Source organism: Lissotriton helveticus, chromosome 2_1 (genome assembly GCF_964261635.1).
Source record: "Lissotriton helveticus chromosome 2_1, aLisHel1.1, whole genome shotgun sequence".
Lineage (NCBI taxonomy): Eukaryota > Metazoa > Chordata > Amphibia > Caudata > Salamandridae > Lissotriton > Lissotriton helveticus.
This window is the reverse complement of record NC_136059.1, coordinates 1,975,414,207-1,975,438,271: the sequence shown is the minus strand read 5'-3', so window position 1 is coordinate 1,975,438,271 and position 24,065 is coordinate 1,975,414,207. Positions and strand designations below refer to the sequence as shown.

Genomic DNA, 24,065 nt, shown 5'->3' with positions numbered 1-24,065 from the left:
CATCATTTTTGTCGTGGCTAATTTGTCATTATTGAAAAGTAAGAGGGATATACTTTGGACTGATTTTTCCCTTCGTCTTTCTCTCGTATCTCCCTCTACCCTGTTACCCCACCCCTTACCCCTCTACATTTCCTCTGACCTCGTCCTCAAAGATCTCTATATGCCCTCCCTGCAACCGTTGTAACCTATAACTGATGTAATCTTGGAACAATAAGGATATCATGTCAAAAGCTTTGATACCTTCGGGTCTAAGCTATTTTAATCCTGAATGCTGAGGCCTGAGCAACATGTCTGATGCCCGGTGGAGCTGCTAGACAGCTAATGAGGAGATTGGCCCTGGTTTCCCCCTCGACCGTCACCTACCCAGGCGGACATTGGGCACAGTTCTTCCTCGTCTCCCTGCTATGGTCCCCTCCTCTCCTACGAATCCCCTCAACCTCGTTGTTTGTTTATTGTACCTTACTACGTTACGTTAACTGATAATACCTCCGGGTCTAGCCAGCGCTATATAAACTTATCAAATCAACTAAACTCAAAACTGGTTCCCCTGATCGCTGAGACCTGAGTAACATGCCTGATGTCCGATGGAGTTGCCAGACAGCTATTGAGTAGATGGGCCCTGGTTTCCCCCTGACCGTCACCTACCCAGACATTGGGCACAGTTCTTCCTCTTCTGCCCGCTAATGACTCCTTCCTTCCCTTCCTCCTTCGAATTCTTGCAACATTATTTTTGTGTACTATACCTTTATATGCTCTTGTAACTGATGTAACTTTTATTGTAACAATCCTAAATGTAAAACGCTCTGACACCCTCTTGGGTCAAGTTCGCGCTATATAAAACTTTATAAATAAATAAAATAAATAACTTCTGTGACCGCCACCTGTGAACACTAATTTCTAACACCAAGATGTCACAGGGCACTACATGTTTTACAGAGAAGACTGAAGATGCCATTGCAGCTTTTTTTGAGTGTCTGCCATCACAGCACTCTGGATTCTAAATATACCCAAGATGCACCAGGATCGGACTTGGCCTTGACCACACTTCTGGTAGTGCAGATCCTTCCCTGGGCTGCAGAGGGCCGATTCAGTTTTTCTGCCTCATCTCCCCACAGTTTTCCATTTCTAGGTAGCATTTTCCTCATGCCAGAGTACTTCCTGCATCTCTCCTCGGCTACTTGCCACCACGTCAGTTCTTGTCCTGGTATTTATAGAATTATTTCCAGGTTAACAAATCCAATCCTGGCACACAGAAGAGTTTCTTAGTATCCACTTCTGTGAGACCCAATAGTTTTGGTAGAGAAATCTTTGCAACCTGGTTGACCTTTTATCCCGCTATACTTCTACCACGATTGCAGGCAAAGCTTGTGTATTCCAGAGGTTCAGCTCAGGGACAGGTTTCAAGCAATTTCTGCCTTTTGCATATTTATCCCATGCTGTTACATCCATGATCTTTTTCTTGTAATATCAACAGGAAGATGGGGTAGAATTGTAGTCTTCTGGTAGGGGAGAACCAAATCAAAGGCACAAAAGAGGGAGTGTTCCTTAGTTAACTATCACTTCACACATTGGGGTAACACTTCAAGGGAGCAATGAGGCAAGGGATTTTACTACACCTCAAAAGAATAGAATGCTCTATCTCTCATCTGTCATATCCTAAAGTCTGGTCCAGTACACAGGACCTCATTGCTGGGAAAAAACACTGCAATGCACATTGACATCTGAGTTTCTCTCTAACCTCCATCTGAAGTACCACTCTGACTCAGGAAATCAAAATGGATTCCTAGGTTTCCCAATCTGATGAATGGTGATGGATTAAACCTAGATCAGTTGACTGGGGGTGAGTGTTTGATTTGCTCAAACGCTCCATCCATCATCCCCTTTTGTATCGCTTTGTTCGCCCTATGTGTGGCAGGGTATGCTCAGACGTGAGTCCCTTGCTTACTTGGCCACTGGATTCAAGATAGCCTGGCTGATGAGGATTATGAATCCGAAACCGGTCCCAGGATGCTTGTTTCCGGTCCGTGGAAGACATGGCTTGGCAGTTCGGGCTGGACTGTTCCCATGAGGCACAGGGTCAGACTGATTTGCATATGGCCATGTCTGAAATGGGGTGGCTGAGTGGGCTAAAGAATGGTGATGGATTAAACCCAGATCAGTTGACTGGGGGTGAGTGTTTGATTTGCTCAAACGCTCCATCCATCATCCCCTTTTGTATCGCTTTGTTCGCCCTAAGTGTGGCAGGGTATGCTCAGACGTGAGTCCCTTGCTCACTTGGCCACTGTATTCAAGATAGCCTGGCTGATGAGGATTATGAATCCGAAACCGGTCCCAGGATGCTTGTTTCCGGTCCATGGAAGACATGGCTTGGCAGTTCGGGCTGGACTGTTCCCATGAGGCACAGGGTCAGTCTGATTTGCATATGGCCATGTCTGAAATGGGGTGGCTGAGTGGGCTAAAGAATGGTGATGGATTAAACCCAGATCAGTTGACTGGGGGTGAGTGTTTGATTTGCTCAAACGCTCCATCCATCATCCCCTTTTGTATCGCTGCGTCCCAATCTGATGCAGCACACCCGCTCTTCACACATCTTATTGGACTTGTATAAACTGCACACATATCTGCCACCCATGTCCCACATGGATGAAGTCAATGATGGGGCTGTAAGGGAATGAGAGACCAATTAAAATACGGGAGAGTCAAATGGGCGATTCTCTTGAACAGGTAAACAGGTCTGTACGGCCACTAGAAGCTGTTGCTGTTACCACTTTCAGTCTTCTACAGTCCAGTGAGCTGACAGTAGTCATAGACGTGGTATGCCCTTCAAGACGAGAGAGTCCATGTCATAGGATGCATTCAACATTCACGCTTAATTGTCACGCGTGCCGAGGCAAAAATCAAAAACCCAGAAAAATGTACTCAGGGGAACTTGAAGGAGGAGGAGAAGCTCTCAAGCGCCACTGCTTAGGACTTGTTATATCCCCAGATTTTGAACAATTTTATGGGTGTTTCAATGAAAATGAATATTACAGAGTTCCCAAGTTCTTTGTAAGTTTTAGGTGAAAACTAAAGATGACTGCTATATATCCTACAATTTAGTGTAGTTTTACCTATTCTCTAACTGTTAATTATTTATAGGGTCCCCATGCGATAATGCATTCAGTGTCTGGTGACTGCCATTCTTCTATGGGAATGAGGTAGTTAAGGTTCTTGCTTTGGATGAGGTTGTGGTTATAATAGCATTGTTTGCATGGAGATTGTGGCACTGAGAAGGGCGCAGGGTATTTGGTTAAATTGTGAATTCAATATTTTTGTCAGGGTCAATGATTTCTGAATTTTAACTTGTCATAGTTGAGGAGCAAGTTCTTTCTAGTTTGCAAGAATCTGTGGGATAGGGTTAGGAATGAGAGGTCGGAGTTCAAGAACTGGTAACGTGTCGCTATTGCGCAAGTCAACATGATTGCTGTGGATGGTGGATTGAACATGCATACAAGACACAGCCGCCCATGAAGGTTTACAAAGTGTGTGGTTTTCTGCTTCCTTTAGTTTTAAGTTTAATGTTTGGAATCTTAATTCTTACAATCTCCCCTTATTTAGTTCAATCACATGACAATTCTTGCTTTCAGCATGAACAGCTGAGTTAAGAACAAAAAAGACAGCACTGAGGTGGTGCTGATAGCAAGTGACCTGTGCTAAATAGTCACTGTCTGTGTGTTCCCTTGAGAAGCAGACATCATTAATTATTTGCTTCAGTAGATACGCTCCCTTGTAGTTATTTCCCAATGCTCACAGTGAGATGTGTTCAGATGTTTAACTGTCAGTGGTACTGATAACTATACAGTAACTTGACATTGCAGCAAGAGTGCTTATGTGAGAGCAGTGAGGCAGCTAACAGTTGCTACCAACAGATCTACTGTTGGTAGCACGCTTCTATTAGAGATATGCACTTTTATCTTTTACAGTGTTTATTATTTCTAAACTGTTATCATTCTATATATATTTACAAGCACTTCTGTACCTATCCCTCTTTTTTTCTATCCGGATAACCTCTCATCAGTCCAGGGTTAGACACAGAAAACAGGTGGGGTATCTAGCCCATTAACAACACAAGCATTATCTCTGATAGGCGATGGCTATTCGGTGACTTGGCTACCAATAACAAAAAATAGAAGGTTTAGTGGCTCAAATATTTACTACTCAAGGGGTGTGAGCAGAGAATACAGGTGTCAGTCTTTTGGGACAAACTTGCTTTTCACCCACTCAACTTTGACCGCCCAACAAGTATTTTAACGCGGGCAAGATCTCACAGCCTGGGGAGTGAGCAGCTGTAACCTTGCCACACAACATCTGCATTGACTCTATCTCCAGCACCACAACTGCTTCTATTATGAGCCATACTATGAAACTATAGTAATTGATCATCAAAGGAACTCCGTGCCTCCATCTTACCACTGCATAATGCTGACATTTATGATATTTTTAGAAAAGAAAATCTGAATAAAATGGTTATTGCCAATTAGGCATTAACTTATGAAGAAGCATTAACTATTTCAGATTTGACACCAAAAAACTAGACAAGAGGTTTTCAAGCGAAGTTATTTCTCTTGTACACAAATAGCTCAAATTGCTATCTGTGTCATCCAGTGAAGCCTCTTGCTTTTGTTGCAGCTCCATCCACCAGGCACCCTACATCTTGCCAATCATTGCTGGATGGGGATTCCTGGGTTGACCATATAACACCACAATTTTTGGACATTTAAATAGCAACATAAAATCTTATCTCAAAAATGGAAGTTATCAGTTTTAGTTGATGGAGGATGTATTTTTTTTATCTCTGAAACTGTTAGTGTGGCATGCACAGGCCTCCATGCTATCGATGTATGTCAATATCTCAGTTCAGATGTTCCAAATAATCAATGAGATAGTAACACCTTTGTCTCTTTCTGGTTTAGACCAAGAACGCATATGCTAAAGCTGGCTTGAGGAGCCGAGCTTCTGGATTTTATAGTAGAAGAGCTGTATTTAGTTTGCATTTAAATACATGCACCGTCTTTCGATTTTATATTTTTAGCACTGGTGCTGGTGGAGGTGATGCCGTCTATGTTGCACCACTGAAGTCATAGGGACTGTGAAACATCCAAGAGTTTCACAAAGAACAAGTGCAGCAAATGAGGTACACTCATTCAGCAGGAAAGTGGTAAATGTGTGGTTTGTAGCCAGTGGTGCATTTTGGAGAACACTTTTGCAAATATATTACAAAAATATAGTGTGGTTCGCATTGAAATGGTCGCAAACTCCGCAATAACATGCAGTTTTACTGATTAAAAACCATATAATGCACAAACCATAATGTGCAGAACTAAGGTATCATAAAATATTTACCATTTGCATATCACCAAGTGAAGCGTCCACATTTGTTTTGATGCTATTAAAAGCTTTGTTTCTTTCAGAATTACAGAAAAATGCTTCCTATGTGCTTTCTTACAGCTGATATATTTTTTAATATTTGTAGAGTTCATTTAAAGATATTTTCGTTTGCTATATTAAAAAAAGAGACATTTTACAGCCTTTCCTTTCACACTCCCTGTATCCCAGCAAGATTGTCAGATAGTTTACTTTAAAAATATCCTCTAACTTGCAGTCAGAGAGAGAAAAGTAAACACCAATCTCTGTGTTAAAAGAATAGGCAGCAATTTGTTAGAAGGTATAGCCTGACAATTGACCTCCGCCATTAAACGTACAGAAAAGGTGATAAAAACGAAATGTGATGGCATCTTTATTGGCATATTTACCTTCTGAGCTCCAGCATATTTATTTTGGGGGTGCTGCAGAAACCCTGCACCCATACTTCTACTACCTCAAACCGTATGTCAAAGTGTCCAAAAACTGCCACTGAAAGTAGGTGGTGCTGTTTAAACACCTAAAATACAATCAAACAAAGCAATTCAGTTCAGTTCAGTTCAGTACTTCCTGCTTTTATGGCTATATTAGCCGAAATAAAGTTGAACTGAACTGAACAAAGCAATTCATTAGGCTCTATCAAAGGCAGCAAGACAATCACCAACGCTTGAATGTGGGGTTCACAGAGTCAATGAAGCATCTGAGTAAAGTACCAAGCATCACAAAAAAGCATGATGTGCATATTGGGTAGGCCTCAAGGTATTTAAAGGTTGGCAAGGAAACTGCTGTCAAATTAGATCATGGAACGATTGTTCATAGATTTTTGATCTCACCTACATTGCCAAAAAGTGAATATCCAACTTGAACCAACTGCTCACTGGTGCCGCGGAAATTAATTTAATGGTTTTGAGCAAGGGCGGCTGCGGAAGAGCGTTGCCCCACTGCCTTTGAGCACTGCAAAACAGGAAAAATAAAATGATAACGCAATGTTATTATCATTTTCTTTTTCCGCGCTGAGGCAGTTTTATGGGGCGGGCTAAGCAGAGCAGAGGGGAGTAGTGGTGGCACTCTCTAAGTGCGCATGACTGTTTTTCTGGCTGTCGTTGGCAGGCCAAACAGTCAGCACACTTTGCATTTTCTCCACCGGCTGTATTGTACTGGGTGGAAAACATGCCCAGGCTCCCAGTCCCTGTCTGAGCACCTAACCACAGCGCTCAGTCCAATCACAACGCTGCAATGCAGCGTTGTGTTTGGCTTAGGGGGAGCCTGGGTGCTTCCTGCTTCCACAGAAGGAAGAGGACGGAGGAGAGGCGGCGGCCAGCCAACCAACCAGCTGGCAGGTAAGTGATCTTTTTTTATTTTCTTTTAATCCTCTCTCCTCCTCCCTACCCCACTACTGCTTCCCAGGAGCAGCCGCCACTGGTTTTGAGTGAAGTAAATATATGACACTGAGCATGTGGCTAAATCACCGAAGCATTATGTGCCATATGTGACTTTGACCCTGCCCCTTTACCCTATCTGACATTTATTTTCCTGCAATTACTTCTTTACATATATTTACTCAGTTACACAAACACTTCACTAAAAGCAATTAGAGTAAGAGTAATGGCATTCATTATTATCATTATATTTAATTTATTTTAATTTAAAATAAATCAATAACAAGTGTATCGTTAGGCGTAGCATTAAGATAACTGAATCCGAATAAGATAACGTATTTCATACAACAAAATGCTTAAGACGAAGATGTAGAACAATTTATTGTAATCTACGTAAAATTATAATTAGAGTGAGCACTAATGCAATACTATAAAAGTTATTTTTAAATTATTTGAATTAAAGTAACATTATGGTTAGTATTAGAATTACAATCTGGAAGTTACAGTTTTAATTGAATGACAATGATTAATAGAGTATGTTTAGAGTTATTACTTTACTATATTAAAAATAATTTAACTCGGATTGGGTTAGTATTAATGGCATGCAACAAATTAAAAATAAGATTAAGGAAACTGTTTAGGCTTAAGTGTAGAGAAAAAAGTGAAAGTAGGACAGCCAAATCGAACAACATCATGGTCAGTTTAATGTTACAGATACCTGAATGAGGCAAAGGTAGGACGAAGTAAACTTCGGGAAGCAAATGTACAAAGAAGCAGGGCCGGCTTTAGCATTGATGGCGCCTCGTGTGACAATGTTTGTCGGCGCCCCCTCATGACCACCTTCTCCACGGATTCCCTCACTACCACCATTCAACAGAGCCCTTAAGTCTCCATAACCACTCTTTCTCACATGCATCTCATTTGTTTTATAGTGCTACTCTTACCAGTGTAGTGTCAGAGGACTTTACGTTACACACATTACACAGAGGCAAGGAATCATACATGTGTAAATCAGTGCATGAAAGTTGAAAGGATTTGTAAAGCGCTCTGTTACCAAGCAGTTTCCTGGCGCATAGGAAATGTTAGATAAGGCAGAAGACTACAATGTGTAGGATCCACAGGGCAGCCATACTGGTGGACAATATAGTTTAATAGTGCTTGGTCTGTATAAGCACAAACTCTGAATTTAAAACATAACACCGTAGTTGGGGGTTGTCTTTACTAATATTAATTGATTTCTACTCAGATAAACCCTTTTTACAATATTCAGATAGAGAAAGACTGGGGGAAAAAATCATAACTCTCTAATCTATACCTTGCAGTTTGCATGCCGCTCTTGATTAAAGTTAATAGGTTACTGTTCTATATTAGGATTTTAACCTATAAACTGCAAGTAACAAAAGGATGTATCTGACAAAAGCAGTAACCCACTGAACTAGCTACATTTTTGGCACTTTGCGATCTGCATGATACAGGTGCTTTGCAGCAGGCATATTAACCATCTGCGCTACTTTAGACGAGTCATAACTGCCACTAGACAAAACTCTGATCTCTCTCCAACTGGTCCTTTAATCACTAGACTTATCTTGGCATTGTTATTGATTGCTGAAAATTGACGGAGACCAGGAAAGCAGGAGCTTTTAAAATCATAATATACATGAAAACACGGCGCCTTCTGAAGTCACCGCCCTTTGCGGTGGCCCTAGTCGCACCATCCTAGAGCCGGGCATGTGAAGAAGTCATTGAAGTAGAAGTAAAGATCTAAAACCATATTTGGCTGACACGTGCATTGGGTCACCCTTCATACAGCTAACAGCAGTACACAATTAGGCAAGGGTAACACTTCGCCAGTTTTATGTATGCACTTCAAGGATGGAACTCTAGTTCCTGAGTAAATGTGAGCCTCTAATAATATGCTTAATATACCTATAAACTCTCACCTACATAGTCAGGAAAAATGTAAATTTAAAGCAAGTATAGAAAGAGGTAATAAAACAGTTAAGAAAACACTTAGGCCTATTATGAGTTTGGCAGTGAGGGAGCAGGACCGCCCCACTGCCACAATGCCAAACCCATTTTTGAACCACCAGCTAGATTCGTTTTCTCCTGTCTGGCGGACAGTTCTTTGGTGTTCTCACAGCTGTGCCTATGAAATAGCCACCAGTACCTGCATGGCATGGACTGTTGCAGAATACACACGAGGGCTGTAGGAACACCACAGCCTAGATAGAGCACAGCTTTTGGACAATCAATGTCTTATTTAATTTCCCATGATGAGTGCCATAATTGATAAACAAAAATGTATCACAAATTGTACCTGTGCATATTGTTTTTATATTTCAAAACAATTTCATCAACATATCGATATCTATAACAATGAAATCTACTCTGATTTCAAATTTTGCTTTCAACATCAAAATTATACATATGATAAAGTTCTATACCAATCTAAATACATGCATATAATTTTACAAACAGTAACAATCCCAATGCATTTCGGGTTCTTGGCTGAACCCTTCGTCAGGGGATAAATATAGAGTCCTTGCGATAAGGATTAGAACAGTATTGCACTCCTCCACAGCGATCTACAACACAATTATGTTTTGGTTACATATTGATGCAACTGGAATTCGCACTCTTAAATAACGAAATAGAAAAATAGAAAAATGGAGCTTAAGAAATGTGCTGCTATTTAAAAAAAGACATGTGATCCTGAAGAGGAAAAAAGGTGAACCCAACCTGCTGTGTTGAAGTACGAAAGTGAAAGATTTGACTTAAGAAAAATGCGCTGCTATTGAAACAGGCATAAGATCCCGAAGAGGAGAAAAGATCACACCCAACGTAACAGTGAACAAAACAGAAGTGCTGCATGAAACGATATGTGAATAAACCGTGTAGGCCTTAGTGTAACCTGCCAAGTAATCACCAGAGGTCCATCAATGATAAGGTGCCTTAATGGAGTCCTTATGGCCCAATAATTGTGATAAAAAATGTATTAGCCATTGTTGGAAAAAATGCTTACCCAAGCGCGATATCATTTCTGTAAATGAAAAAGTGTCTGTCAATAAACCTCATTATCATTGTAGTGACATTTATTTATTTTATTTATTTATTCAAAGTTTTATATAGCGCGAACAAGATCCTTACAGATATCAGAGCGCTTCACAAAGACAGGGTAGGGGCAGTAGGAATGAACAGAGATAATGGAAGCAATATAATAGTCACTGACATGGTAGGATAATAATAACATCCATAAAACATATCAATATACAAACAGGTAAACAAGTTATATAAGACGGCACCAGTCATTGATCCCACTACAGAGGTGTTCAGGTACACCTTGGGTGTGTGGATGGCTTATACCAATGTCTTAGTGTATAGAGAACACTGAGTGGGGGCATCGGGAGAGTGAATCAGTAAACCAAAGTGTAACATATATTGGTCGGTATTAAGAGAGTAGCGTAAGAGTGTCCCCCATCAAGTAGAAGTATAGTGCCAAAGGACAAGGTGAACAGTGATACAGAGCAATGCAGAGTCTCTGATCCAGCACCTATAAGGATCAGGAGATCTTGGCCAGAAGGATGGTTTTCACCTCTTTCTTGAAGAGTGCGGTGGAGGAGATAAGCCTGGTTTCAGGAGGGAGCGCATTCCAGATCCTGGGTGCCATTCCTGAGAAGGAGCGCTTATATGTATTCTCTTTCCGGAATCTACGAGGTTTCAGGAGTAGATTTTTTGTACTTCTATTGGATCTCGAACCTCCTGATATAGACAACTTTTGAGCGAGGTAGTTGGGTGCCTTGTGGTGCAAGGCTGCGTGTGTCATAACAGCAATTTTTAGCTGTATTCTGGCTTCAAAAGGCAGCCATTTTAGAGACTTTAAATCTGGGGATATATGCAAGTGTTTTCTTGAGCCAGTAATGAGTCTCGCGGCAGCGTTCAGTGAGGCTCTTAAGGGTGCTGTTGTGGATAGTGGGAGTCCGCTGAGGGCCACAATTCCGTAGTCTATTCGAGGGATGACTAAAGCTTGTACAGCAGTTTGGAAGTCTTCGGCAGGGAGGAAAGGTTTAATTTTCCTCAGTGTGTTGATTTGGAAATTAGCTCCTTTTGTGGCTTTGCGAACGTGCTGCTGCATGTTGAGCTTGGCGTCGAGTGTGATGCCTAGGGATTTTGCCGAATCCACGATGGTAGGTTGGACATTGAGTGCTGTTAGGTTATTGAGCCAGGTTTGGGTGGTGGGAATTTTCGCCGGGGGTGAGATGAGTAGGAACTCAGTTTTCAGCGCATTTAGTTTGAGGTGATTATCGGCCAGCCATGATTGAGTTTTAATAAGTGTGGAGTTCAGATGTTTGATATCTTCCGGGGATTGTAGCTTTAGGTAAAGTTGTGTGTCGTCGGCGTACATATGGAATTGGACATTGGAAGCTTGGAGCAAGGTGGCGAGCGGTTCCATGACGAGGTTGAACAGTGTGGGGGAGAGGGAGGATCCTTGTGGGACACCTAGATCTGCAGGCACAGGTGTAGATAGCACATTGTCAATCTTGAACTTCTGAGACTGGTTGTGAAGGAAGGACGAAAACCATTTGAGAACAGTTCCCGATAGACCCATTCTAGTGCTTAGCAGCTCCAGCAAGTTCTCATGTTTGACCGTGTCAAATGCTGAAGAGAGGTCAAGAAGGATGAGGAGGCAGGACTCATTGCGATCAAGAATTTGGAGGGCGTCATCAATTATGTGTGTCATAGCTGTTTCCGTGCTATGTTTCGCTCGGAAGCCTGATTGATGAGGGTTGAGGAGGTCAAATTGATCAATGTGTTTTGTTAGTTGGAGTTGGACACATTTCTCCAGCAGTTTGGCCAGGGTGGGGATATTGGTGATGGGTCGGTAATTATTTAGGTCAGACGGATCAGCTGTAGGTTTCTTGAGTATAGGCGTGACTTGCCCCACCTTGAGGGAGTCTGGAATGAGGCCTTGTTGTAGGGAGCTGTTGATTATTTTGGTCCAGAGAGGGAGGAGCAAGGGGATGAAGTATTTTACAGCATTAGCCGGTAGAGGGTCTGTGAGGTGATTAGAGGGCTTCACGGTGCAGAGCAGTTTGTGTATTGCTTCTTCCGAGTAGGTATCGAAGTACAGCCAGGATGCCTTGTTTTTAGGTTGATTGTTAGATATTCTGGTGTGGTTGGGGAATCGACTTACATCCATGATGAGGTCATTTCTTATGTTGTCAGACTTTAGCTTAAAGAAAGCAGAGAAGGCTTCACAGTGTGGGGTGTCGCTTGTTGTGCTGTTTGATTGTAAGGGTTGTGTCTTTGTTTGGGTCTTGATTAGTTCGAACAGTTTTCTTGGCCTGTTTTTTGCTTGGTCCAACTGGCGGCTAAAGAAGTCCGACTTTGTGCGCTTTATTTTCCTGAAGTAGGCATTTCTCTTGTTCTTAAGCCTTTTGAGGTGCAGTGCTGAAGGGTCTGATCTCCAGGTGCGCTCTGCCATTCGCATAGTACGCCTGTCGTCATTGAGTCTATCGTCATACCAGGGGTTAGAAATTTTGGTGGAGACTCTCTTCAGTTGCAGTGGGGCGACTTCATTGACTATTGTATTCATAGAGTCAAGGTAGTGGTCGGTCAGTGATTGAACATCCGAGGCACCTGAAGGTGGAAGGAGGAGATTGCCGATGTGGGGAGGCAGGGTAGAGGGGTTAAGATTCTTCATGTCCCTTTTCCATGTTTTGGATTTGATTGGTTGAGCCGGATTAGGTTTAACTTTTTCATTGATAAAGAAGGTGATAATGTGGTGATCTGACCAGTAGCAGGGTTGGATCGCCTCCAGTTGTGTAGAGTTCTCTTTGGCAATGATGAGATCGAGTATCGAGCCTTTGTCGTGTGTTGGTCTATCGCATATTTGGGTGAGGTCAAGCGCATTAAGGAAAGTTTTGAGACTATTCACCACTGTGTGTTTCTGATCGTTCCAGTGGAGATTGAAGTCACCCAGGTAGACTTGGGTGGTCTGCCGACCGGCATTGGAAGTTATCATGTCCATGAGTTGTTGGGTGAATATGAGATTGTCACCAGGCGGGTGATAGATGAGATGTAAAGCACACACTTGTTTGCCCTCGCTGGTGATATCGAGGCAGAGGAGTTCACAGGAGGAAAGGGAGGGGGAGTTGACTTTAGTAACGGAGAGGTTGCTCCTAAAAATGCATGCAATTCCCCCGCCCGTCTTGCCAGGGGACCTGTCCAGCCTAATGATGTGATAATTGGGGGGGACTAGTATGTCCATAATCGGGGTAGAGGCTTCAGTAAGCCACGTTTCCGTTAGAATGGCTAGGTCCAGATCCATAGCTGAGACGAGATCAGCGATGTCGGAGGAGTGTCTCTGGGCCGATCTGCAATTGAGTAGGATGCATTTGAGTTTGGGAGAGAGAAGGGTGGTCGAGCTTTCTAGAGTGAGTGGAACTTTTCTGAGGTTGTTAGGGACGGAACCTCTGCTGTTGAGTGTTGGGAGCCTCAGAGGGTTTGTAAGAATTGTGGGTATGGGGATGTGTGTGTTGGGTATGTGTTTTACCGGACCTGGGCCATAAGAGCGTAGGAGAGAGCATAGGTCGCGGTCCGACAGTGGGTTGGGGACGCGAAGGGGCGGTGGGAGTTATTGCGAACGGGGATAGTCGGCCAGCGCGGGTGTCGTTGGAGGCGAGGGTATGTAGGGAGGGTGCGTCGTTTGTATGGTAGAGGGATGGTGGGAGGTAGACTGGGCTGTGAGGAGAGAAGGTCTTTGATTGCGTGTACATCTTTTTTGATTTGTAGAATATCCTCTTTGACTTGTTGGAGGGTGGATAAAGTCAGGTCAGGAGGTGTATTGGGGATGGGTTGGTGGTGAGAGCGATTGGTGACTGGTTGAGTAGTGAGCTGGAGGCGGGCAGGGTATCGAGGGGGGGATATACTAGCGTTGTCGGAACATTCTGCGGTGCTAATGAGTGGGATGGCATTCAAAGAGTGGGCGTGTTTGTGGGCGGGGGGTGTGGGTGAAGTAGGCGGTGAAGGCGGTGGGTGGGAGGCATAAGTAATGCTGTCAGTGGGAGGCGGTGCTGGTGAGTAGAAGAGTGAGTGAAGGCTGAAGACAGTGGGGGAGACAGGAGGGTAGTGAGGGCTGAGAATAGGAGGTGGGAGAGAGGGGGATCCTAAGGTAGGGGAGGCGGTATGTTCTGTATGTTTTGTTGGGAGGGTGAGAGTGTCGTGGGTGGGAGTGGGGAGGGAGCTGGGGAGGGAGAGGTGTCTGCCGTGGGGGGGATGGGAGTGGGGGGTGGATAAACTCCGAATGGTGGTGTGATCAGATGGTGGCGTGTTGTGGGTGAGAGTTGTTGTGTCAGGTGGGAGAGTGTCGTGGGTGAGAGTGGGGAGGGAGCTGGGGAGGGAGAGGGGTCTGCCGTGGGGGGAATGGGAGGGGGGTGGATAAACTCCGAGCGGTGGTGTGTTCAGATGGTGGCGTATTGTGGGTGGGGGTTGTTATGTCAGGGGGGAGAGGGATGGGGGTATGAGTGGGGGTAAAAGGGGTCATGTTAGAGGGGCGGCTAGTATAAGAGGTGGCGACATTTGTGACAGTCCTTGGGGAGTGTGGGGCGTTAACAGCAGGTGGGCCATTTACTGGGGTGCTGGGGGTAGAGGTGTTGTAGGTGGGGGCTGCGACGTCAGGGGTGATAGTGCTGGAGGAGTTCTTGGTGGGGGCCCGCAGCTTGGAGAGGTGCTCTTTGAACTTGGGGAACAGGTTGTCTAGTAGTTCCAGGTTCTTGTCCGTGGATTGAATTAGGACAATCCCGTTATTGTAGATAGTAATGGTAGTCCTGCCAGGGAAGAGGTGGGAAGGTGTGATAGAGAGAGTTAGGCCATGAGTTGTTTTCCTGGTGGTGGAGACAGTGAGTAGGGTTAGGAACGCTTTTCTCCATTGGGCTCTGCGTGAGGTGTGGAAGATGATATCAGTATTCAGGGCTCCATTGCCCGGTGAGAAGTAGGTGTCGGCAAAGGGTGTTTCAGGGTGCGACCTCAAGAAGTTATGTTTAAAACGTTTAGTGGCTTTTTTGGTGAGGGTGGAAGCGTAGTTAATTCTAAAAGAGTGCTTGCCGTTGAGCTCCATTTTAGAGAGGCTGTGATGTTGGGTGTAGGAGATAGGACGACAGTAAAAACTGTCAGCCGTTGGTTACAGGGCAAAGGAGTGACACTAATGAGTGACCAAAAGTATAAGAGGTAGAAGTCAGTGCAACCAGGAACAAACAGTGCGAAGGTGCAGCTTACATAATGTATCCTATATGCGAGGTAGCAGTCAGCTTACACCATGTACAAAATATGAGAGGTAGAACAGGTTAGGTGGAATCCAATTTACACATCAGAATGTAAGAGGTAGCAGCGGTGTAGTATAGGTGTAGAAAGTGGCTGGGTGCAGCTTACATGACTAAACGAAGTGAATGAGGTAGAAATAATCAGTGCAACATCGTGAAGTAGCTGACATCGAAGAACCAAATAAATGAGGTAGCGAACAGTGAATGATAGGGAAAAAGGTGAGATAGGTGCAGGTGCAGCATGAGGTAGCGATTGGTGCAGAACCGGTGAGGGAAAAGTGAAATGGGTGCAGTTTACGCAGAGTGTATAGAATACTAGTAGAGGTATAAAACTGCAATATAGGGCGGTCACTTAATCACACGACGATACATATACAATATAAATACAAATACTAGTATAATACTAACAGAGTATAGGTGCAGACAGAGGCTGTTTGGGTCATAAGTGACACTAGTGAGCATCAAAAAGAAATATGAGGGAACGATCGGTGCATTACCTGTGGAGAAAAAGTGACATAGGTGCAGGGTACAAAAATTCTACAAAGTACAGGTAGGAGTATAATACTGCGATAAGAGGCAGATACTTAATCACACATATGTGAGGTAATAATCGATGAATTACAGGTGAAGATAAAGTGACATGGGTCCAGGGTACAAAAATTCTACAAAGTACAGGTAGGAGTGCAGTACTGCGATAAGAGGCAGATACTTAATCACACATCTATGAGGTAGTAATCGGTAAATTACAGGTGAAGATAAAGTGACGTGAATATAGGGCACAGCAGTGCACAGAATACAAATAGAAGTACAACAAATGTGTATAATAAAATAGAAATACAAAAATAGAAAAATAAAAATAAAAATACAGTACTGCAACAAAAGGCGGATACTTAATTACAGTGTTTAGATACAGAGCTATGTAGGTGTGCGGTAGTTGATAAGAAGAAAAGTCAGTGCTTAGGGTCTGGGCAAGAAGTGAGTGACTAGTCCATGATCGCCGCCGAAGAAAGAAAAATATCAGTCTAAAATGGCCGCCAAATAGGGGAGATGCAACCGATAGTCCTCTGTCAATTGTTGTTGCTTTAAGACCAAGGGAGGGCTATTTCAGTTTCTATTTGAGCAAGCCCAGCTCTGGCTTGCTGGGAGGGAGTCTTATCTCTATTTTGGTGGACTTGTGTGGGGGAGTTAAACTGAGGAGCCTCGTGAGTAACGGCGGTACAGGCGGTACAGGTTGGGGGAATTTATTGCTACAGTTTTATGGCCCCCGCCATTTTGTACAAAGGAGGCTTTTTCTAGAAAGTGTGAATAGTCGATTGGGGTAGATAAATACCTTTTTGTAGATTTTGTTGAGCAAACACGAGGATGTTGTCAGCAAAGTGAAGAATATATCAAGGTCTAGCCAAAAGGGTACAGCTGCAGTGTTTAAAGACTGCTGGTCCTTTGATGTGCGTGCGAGGCTACGTTTAAGTACTGCTGTAGAGTCTTTGTGCCTGTATGTGATTACTGTTCAGTAGTTGTGCTGATGTTAGCAGTAACGATTTGCAGGCTTCTAGAGGTCTAGCCAGAGTGATCAAAGTGCGATTTCTATTCATTTCTTGCCAGTGAAGCATCCACCTTTGCACGACTGCTCCCAGGGTATCAGTGGCAGCAGGGGGTCCGCAGTATCGCGCCGTCGGGGTCGGAGGCTTCTCTCGGCAGCAGGCAGCAGCTCCGAGTGATTTGTCAGGGGCTGCGACTTCTGATATTTCTCGCGGCAGCAGGCAGCAGAGGGCTCCTCTTCAGTGTAGCAATGCCGACATGACATGTGCTCGAAGGCAGGCTGTCTTACCCGTACTTGAGACGAAAAGCGGAAAGAATAAATCAACACACGTCGAGTCAGGAAACTCCTATGGGTAAACAATGTATTAACTGACATTATAAATAATTGCGGTGTATAAAAGGATACTGTAACTTAGACACAACACAACCGACTTACAAAGAAAGGATGTTGCCACTTCACCAGATATTATGACTGAAGCCGTAGCCGAACACTTCCATGCGACTGAATGATATAAAAACATCAAAAGAGATGCTGTTTTAATTTACCTTCCTACTACATGTATATGCATACACGCAAGTTTGAATAAAATCGTGACCGAGTTCTCACCTTAATAAACAAACCGCCACCGCCAACCTCGGTCGCCCAACTGCAGTGGTAATACGCATGTGCCAAAGTTTCCGGGTCCATTTAAAGAGACCGTTTTGTTTTTAACGCGTGTTACGTGATAACACGACGGCGAACATGGAAAAAGAAACTTCAATAAAACTTTATAGACATAACATTGTTGCCCTGTCGATTAAACAAAGGTTCCTGATAGTGTCAAAAATGTATCACCTGACAACCAATGGATCAAAAATGACGCCCTTGTGATTATCTGGTTAAAATGTGGTGATGATAACCAGGGATATAACCAGGAGTATCCAATGTACATGCTATTTGTGAGATCTGTCCTTTGTGTAGGGGTTTAGAGTTACAAAATGTAATATCCATAGCAAAATAACACGGTTTTAAGAAGAAAACGACAGATGAGAAGAGTTTTGAAGAAGAGTGCAAATTCCTTACAATAGATAAAGAACAAATGCAGAAGTGTAGTTATACAATCGATATGTATTACAAAAATATGTATTACAAAAAACACGCCATTTCATAATGGTCACTAAGCCCCCCTGGAATGACTGTTCCTAGTTTTTTAATCCAATATGTTTCTCTTCTGGATAAAGATATATTCATGTCTGTCCCTGAACCTGTTCTGATTTGTTCTAGAACAGTGAAGCGTAACTGGGGTATTATATGGTGAGTCTGTTCCCAATGTACAGCTAGTGATGAAGTGGTGCTGTGGTTACGAATCCTACTCTTGTGCTCAATTATCCTTGTTTTTATTTTTCTGCTAGTTCTCCCTTTATACACTAACCCACAGGGACATTTTACTGCCTATATATCTCCTTCAGAGTTACAATTGAATGTGTGTTGCAATTTTATCGGTTTCCCTGTGTGAGGATGCATGAATGGATCTCCCACCATAACATTACTGCATTGACCACAATTGTAACACTTGCCCCTACCTTTATAAGCTTTTGTAGTTTCTGCAAATTTAGGTTTAAGTAGTTCACGTAAATTTCTAGGTCGATTATGAGCGAATAAGGGTTGATCCCTGAAGATGTTAGTAAAATCTGGTTCCTGATCAATGATCTCCCAGTGTTTCCTTATGATTCTCTTTATTTGCGAGGCTTGAGTGGAGTATTTCAATACAAATACTTCTCTTTTTTGTTTTTTTTTAACCACTGGGTTTCAGTAACTGACCCCTGTTTTTCACAGCAATGATCTCCTCGGCTTTACGAGTTTGTAAGGGATAACGTCTGTCCTTAAACTGCATCAGCTGTGTATCAATTTCTTGGGCACAAGTATATTCGTCGGAAGTTATTCTTTTAATCTGCATTAGTTGTGAGACTGGTAAATGTTGTTTCAAGGAATTGGGGTGAGCACTAGAAAAGTGCAAAACATTGTTCACTTCTGTTGGTTTTCGATACACTGAGGTCTCAATACCTCGTGTTGTTTTCATGATCTTTATATCCAGAAAATGTATGCTTTCATTGCTGATGTCATATGTAAAATGTATTCTGGGATTGTGCTGGTTCAGTTCTAGTATGGATTCTCCCAACAACATTTTTGAGCCTTTCCAGATCACCAGTATGTCGTCTATGTAACAAAAAAATGCCACCGTGTTAGCTTGCCATACTGGATTTTTCAGAATATGGACCTGTTCAAAATGGGCCATAAAGGTATTTGCATAGGAGGGGGCTCCAGGAAACCCCATGGACGTTCCAGTTTTCTGTAGATAATATTTGTTCTGCCAGATGAAATAGCTGTGGTAAAGCGAGAAATGAAGTAATTCAAGAAGAAATACAGATTTTTCTTTAGGCAAGGATGATGCCAGCAACCTCCATTCTACGGCTTCCAACCATTCGTTGTGCACTATCGATGTATACAAAGCTGTTACATCTATGGTACATAACCATATGTCATTTTTGAATACCTCACGAATGTTCTCCAGTTTTAGCAGACAGTCTGTAGTATCTTTTATGTAGGTTTCCCAACTTTGAACCAGGGGTTGCAGATGAAAGTCCATTTAGTGTCCTATAGCCTCATGAATGGAATTGCAACCAGCTACTATTGGTCTGAATGGTGGTACTTGAGCATTCTTATGCATTTTAGGGAGCATATAAATAGGCGGTATTTTAGGATTTTCATTGATAAGAAATTTCCCTGTTGATGCATCAATAATACCATCTTCCATGGCTTTGCTCACAATTTGTCTCAGTCAGCTTAGTAGTTCGTTGGTGGGATCCTGTTCCAGAGGGATGTAAGTCTCCTGATCGGATACATGTGTGTCCACACTTAGGTTGTAAAATTCTGTGATGAGAACGACAAGAGCACCCCCCTTGTCTGCAGGCTGCAAACGTTATTGATTTGTCTTGCCGTAATGAATTTAGAATCTGTTGTTCTCTAGTTGTCATATTCGTGCGTCTTGGTTTGTTGTATTTAATTTCTTTCAGATCCTTCTTTACTAGGTGCTCAAAAGTATGCAACGATTTGTGTGTAATAAGCGACATGAATTTGCTTTGAGGTTTGAATTTTTGCGCTGCTGAATTGGGATTTTCAGTGTCAGTAATTGTTGAAAAGAACCACCGTAGGCGTAATTTGCGCATAAACTTGAATAGCGAAACCTCTGTTTCCAGTGTATTAGAAGAATATGTGGGTACGAAGGATATACCTTTGTTAAGTACTCGGAGTTAATCTTTGGTTAAAAATCTGTTAGAGATGTTCATCACTAAGGAATCTGTTTTTTCACATTCCGTAATGTTCTTCCCGTTTCTGGCGCTTTTTTTGCCTTGTCCCCTTCTTGTGCGTTTTCTTGGGCAGACAATGGTTTGTCTGGTGGTGTCTTGGTGGTCTGGCCTTCCACTAAAAAAGACTGTTGAGTTGTGGAAATAACATTTGTTACCTGTGAAGTTCCACTAGTGGATGGTTGTGTGGATGCGGGTTTTGGACGTTGCATGGTAAAATCCTGATCTGGTACCAGGCTCTCCTCAAATGAGTTAGCATTTGTTTTTTTTAAAATCGTTTCTGCGCGTACTTCTCTGCCCATTAATACACCTCGTCAAGTTTATAATCGATGGTGTCTCAGCCCGAACTGCCAAGCCATGTCTTCCCTGGACCGGAATAAAGCTTCCCAGGACCGGTTTCTGGCATTACAGCCTTCTTCAGCCGGGCTTGCTTGACTCCAGTGGCAAAGTGAGCAAGGGACTCACGTCTGAGAATACCCTGCCAACTTAGGGCGAACAAAGAAAAACCAAAGGTGGTGATGGACGGAGCGTTGACAATACAAACAGTTCGGGCTGGACTGTTCCCATGAGGCACAGGGTCAGACTGATTTCCATATGGCCATGTCTGAACTGGGGTGGCAGAGTGGGCTAAAGAACGGTGATGGATTAAATCCAGATCAGTTGACTGGGGGTGAGTGTTTGTATTGTCAACGCTCCGTCCATCATTACCTTTGGTTTTTCTTTGTTCGCCATAAGTTGGCAGGGTATGCTCAGACGTGAGTCCCTTGCTCACTTTGCCGCTGGATTCAAGCAAGCCGGGCTGAAGAAGGCTGAAATGCCAGAAACCGGTCCTCGGTAGCCTGTTTCCGGTCCAGAGAAGGCATGGCTTGGCAGTTCGGGCTGGACTGTTCCCATGAGGCACAGGGTCAGACTGATTTGCATATGGCCATGTCTGAACTGGGGTGGCAGAGTGGGCTAAAGAACGGTGATGGATTAAATCCAGATCAGTTGACTGGGGGTGAGTGTTTGTATTGTCAACGCTCCGTCCATCATTACCTTTGGTTTTTCTTTGTTCGTCATAAGTTGGCAGGGTATGCTCAGACGTGAGTCCCTTGCTCACTTTGCCACTGGATTCAAGCAAGCTGGGCTGAAGAAGGCTGAAATGCCAGAAACCGGTCCTCGGTAGCTTATTTCCGGTCCAGAGAAGGCATGGCTTGGCAGTTCGGGCTGGACTGTTCCCATGAGGCACAGGGTCAGACTGATTTGCATATGGCCATGTCTGAACTGGGGTGGCAGAGTGGGCTAAAGAACGGTGATGGATTAAATCCAGATCAGTTGACTGGGGGTGAGTGTTTGTATTGTCAACGCTCCTTCCATCATTACCTTTGGTTTTTCTTTGTTTGCCATAAGTTGGCAGGGTATGCTCAGACGTGAGTCCCTTGCTCACTTTGCCACTGGATTCAAGCAAGCCGAGCTGAAGAAGGCTGAAATGGCAGAAACCGGTCCTCGGTAGCTTGTTTCCGGTCCAGAGAAGGCATGGCTTGGCAGTTCGGGCTGGACTGTTCCCATGAGGCACAGGGTCAGACTGATTTGCTTATGGCCATGTCTGAACTGGGGTGGCAGAGTGGGCTAAAGAACGGTGATGGATTAAATCCAGATCAGTTGACTGGGGGTGAGTGTTTGTATTGTCAACGCTCCGTCCATCATTACCTTTGGTTTTTCTACATTTTACATATGACATCAGCAATGAAAGCATACATTTTCTGGATATAAAGATCATGAAAACAACACGAGGTCTTAAGACCTCAGTGTATCGAAAACCGACAGAAGTGAACAATGTTTTGCACTTTTCTAGTGCTCACCCCAATTCCTTGAAACAACATTTACCAGTCTCACAACTAATGCAGATTAAAAGAATAACTTCCAACGAATATACTTTTGCCCAAGAAATTGATACACAGCTGATGCAGTTTAAGGACAAAGGTTATCCCTTACAAACTCGTAAAAAAGCTGAGGAGATCATTGCTGTGAAAAACAGGGGTCAGTTACTGAAACTCAGTGGTAAAAAAAACAAAAAAGAGAAGTATTTGTATTGAAATACTCCACTCAAGCCTCGCAAATAAAGAGAATCATAAGGAAATGCTTAAAGATCATTGATCAAAAACCAGATTTTACTAACATCTTCAGGGATCAACCCCTATTCGCTCATAATCAACCTAGGAATTTACGTGAACTACTTAAACCTAAATTTGCAGAAACTACAAAAGCTTATAAAGGTATGGGCAAGTGTTACAATTGTGGTCAATGCAGTAATGTTATGGTGGGAGATACATTCATGCATCCACATCCAATTGTAACTCTGAATGAGTTTTATAAGCAGTAAAATGTCCCTGCGGGTTAGTGTATGTAGGGAGAACTAGCAGAAAAATAAAAACAAGGATAATTGAGCACAAGAGTAGGATTCGTAACCACAGCACCACTTCATCACTAGCTGTACATTGGGAACAGACTCACCATACAATACCCCAGTTACGCTTAACTGTTCTAGAACAAATCAGAACAGGTTCAGGGACAGACATGAATATATCTTTATCCAGAAGAGAAACATATTGGATTAAAAAACTAGGAACAGTCATTCCAGGGGGGCTTAATGACCATTATGAAATGGCGTATTTTTTGTAATACATATTTTTGTAATACATATCGATTGTATAACTACACTTCTGCATTTGTTCTTTATCTATTGTAAGGAATTTGCACTCTTCTTCAAATCTTTTCTCATCTGTCTCTTTCATCTGTCGTTTTCTTCTTAAAACCGTGTTATTTTGCTCTGGATATTACATTTTGTAACTCTAAACCCCTACACAAAGGACAGATCTCACAAATAGCATGTGCATTGGATACTCCTGGTTATATCCCTGGTTATCATCAGCACATTTTAACCAGATAATCACAAGGGCGTCATTTTTGTTCCATTGGTTGTCAAGTGATACCTTTTTGACACTATCAGGAACCTTTGTTTAATCGAGAGGGCAACAATGCTATGTCTATAAAGTTTTATTGAAGTTTCTTTTTCCGTGTTTGCCGTCGTGTTATCACGTGTTACAAGAAACACTGGTCCCAAATTTCAACATAGATAGCCAAGCAATGAATATAGACCAAAATTGGAAACTATATTGAATGTCCAGCCGGACATATTAAATAATTTATTATATTCAAAATGAAAAAGAGGTTACTAGACAATTTCCAAGTGAGACACAACCTGTGTCCGACTACCACATGAGTACAAACAAGGAAACAGTTAGATGCAAGGCAAAAGAAAAAAGGTCTGGGCAATATTCACAATTAAAACAGACAGTTAAATACACTTTGTGTGATTTCATCAAATGAAAAATGCAAATCATCAAGTGTAAATTGTCGACAACGTTTCGATCCCCTAAGAGTGTGGGATCATCATCAGGACATATACATTAATGCCTTAACTCAGCGTGACGCGGCTGCATCTCTTGAATTCCTGGCTTAAGGTATCAGAATATAATCGGTACTATACTCTCCCCCGGATAATGATTGAAAGAGTGGGGTTAGAGATGGTCGAATTCCACCAGCCACGATGTTAAATAATAATTACATCGAGTCCGTCAACACTGCTGCGCAGCTCCAAAAATCGGGAGTCTGGCGTGCTGCGAGCAATTGCTCAACAGATAACGCGGGCCTTTGAAGAATAAGATGCACGTGTTAAAAACAAAACGGCCTCTTTAAACGGACCCGGGAACTTTGGCACATGCGTATTACCACTGCAGTTGGGCGTCCGGGGTTGGCGGTGGCGGTTTGTTTATTAAGGTGCGGACTCGGTCTCGATTTTATTCAAACTTGCGTGTATGCATATACATGTAGTAGGAAGGTAAATTAAAACAGCATCTCTATTGATGTTTTTATAGCATTCAGTCGCATGGAGGTGTTCGGCTACGGCTTCAGTCATAATATCTGGTGGAGTGGCAACATCCTTTCTTTGTAAGTCGGTTGTGTCGTGTTTAAGTTACAGTATCCTTTTATACACCGCAATTATTTATAATGTCAGTTAATACATTGTTTAACCATAGGAGTT

At 42.9% G+C, this 24,065-nt stretch overlaps 1 protein-coding gene across 3 annotated transcripts in view; it reads right to left on the bottom strand.

The window, feature by feature from the left end:
• Positions 1–24,065, bottom strand: part of FHIP1A (FHF complex subunit HOOK interacting protein 1A) — a 512,772-nt gene that overhangs the window by 14,106 nt on the left and 474,601 nt on the right. The window contains exon 13 of one of the 3 annotated variants that reach the window (XM_078676920.1): positions 9,802–9,819. The exons of the other annotated variants lie outside the window; for them this stretch is intronic. Coding sequence (XP_078533046.1) covers positions 9,802–9,819 — 18 coding nt within the window. The remainder of the gene's footprint in view (positions 1–9,801; positions 9,820–24,065) is intronic. 3 annotated transcript variants of the gene reach the window in all.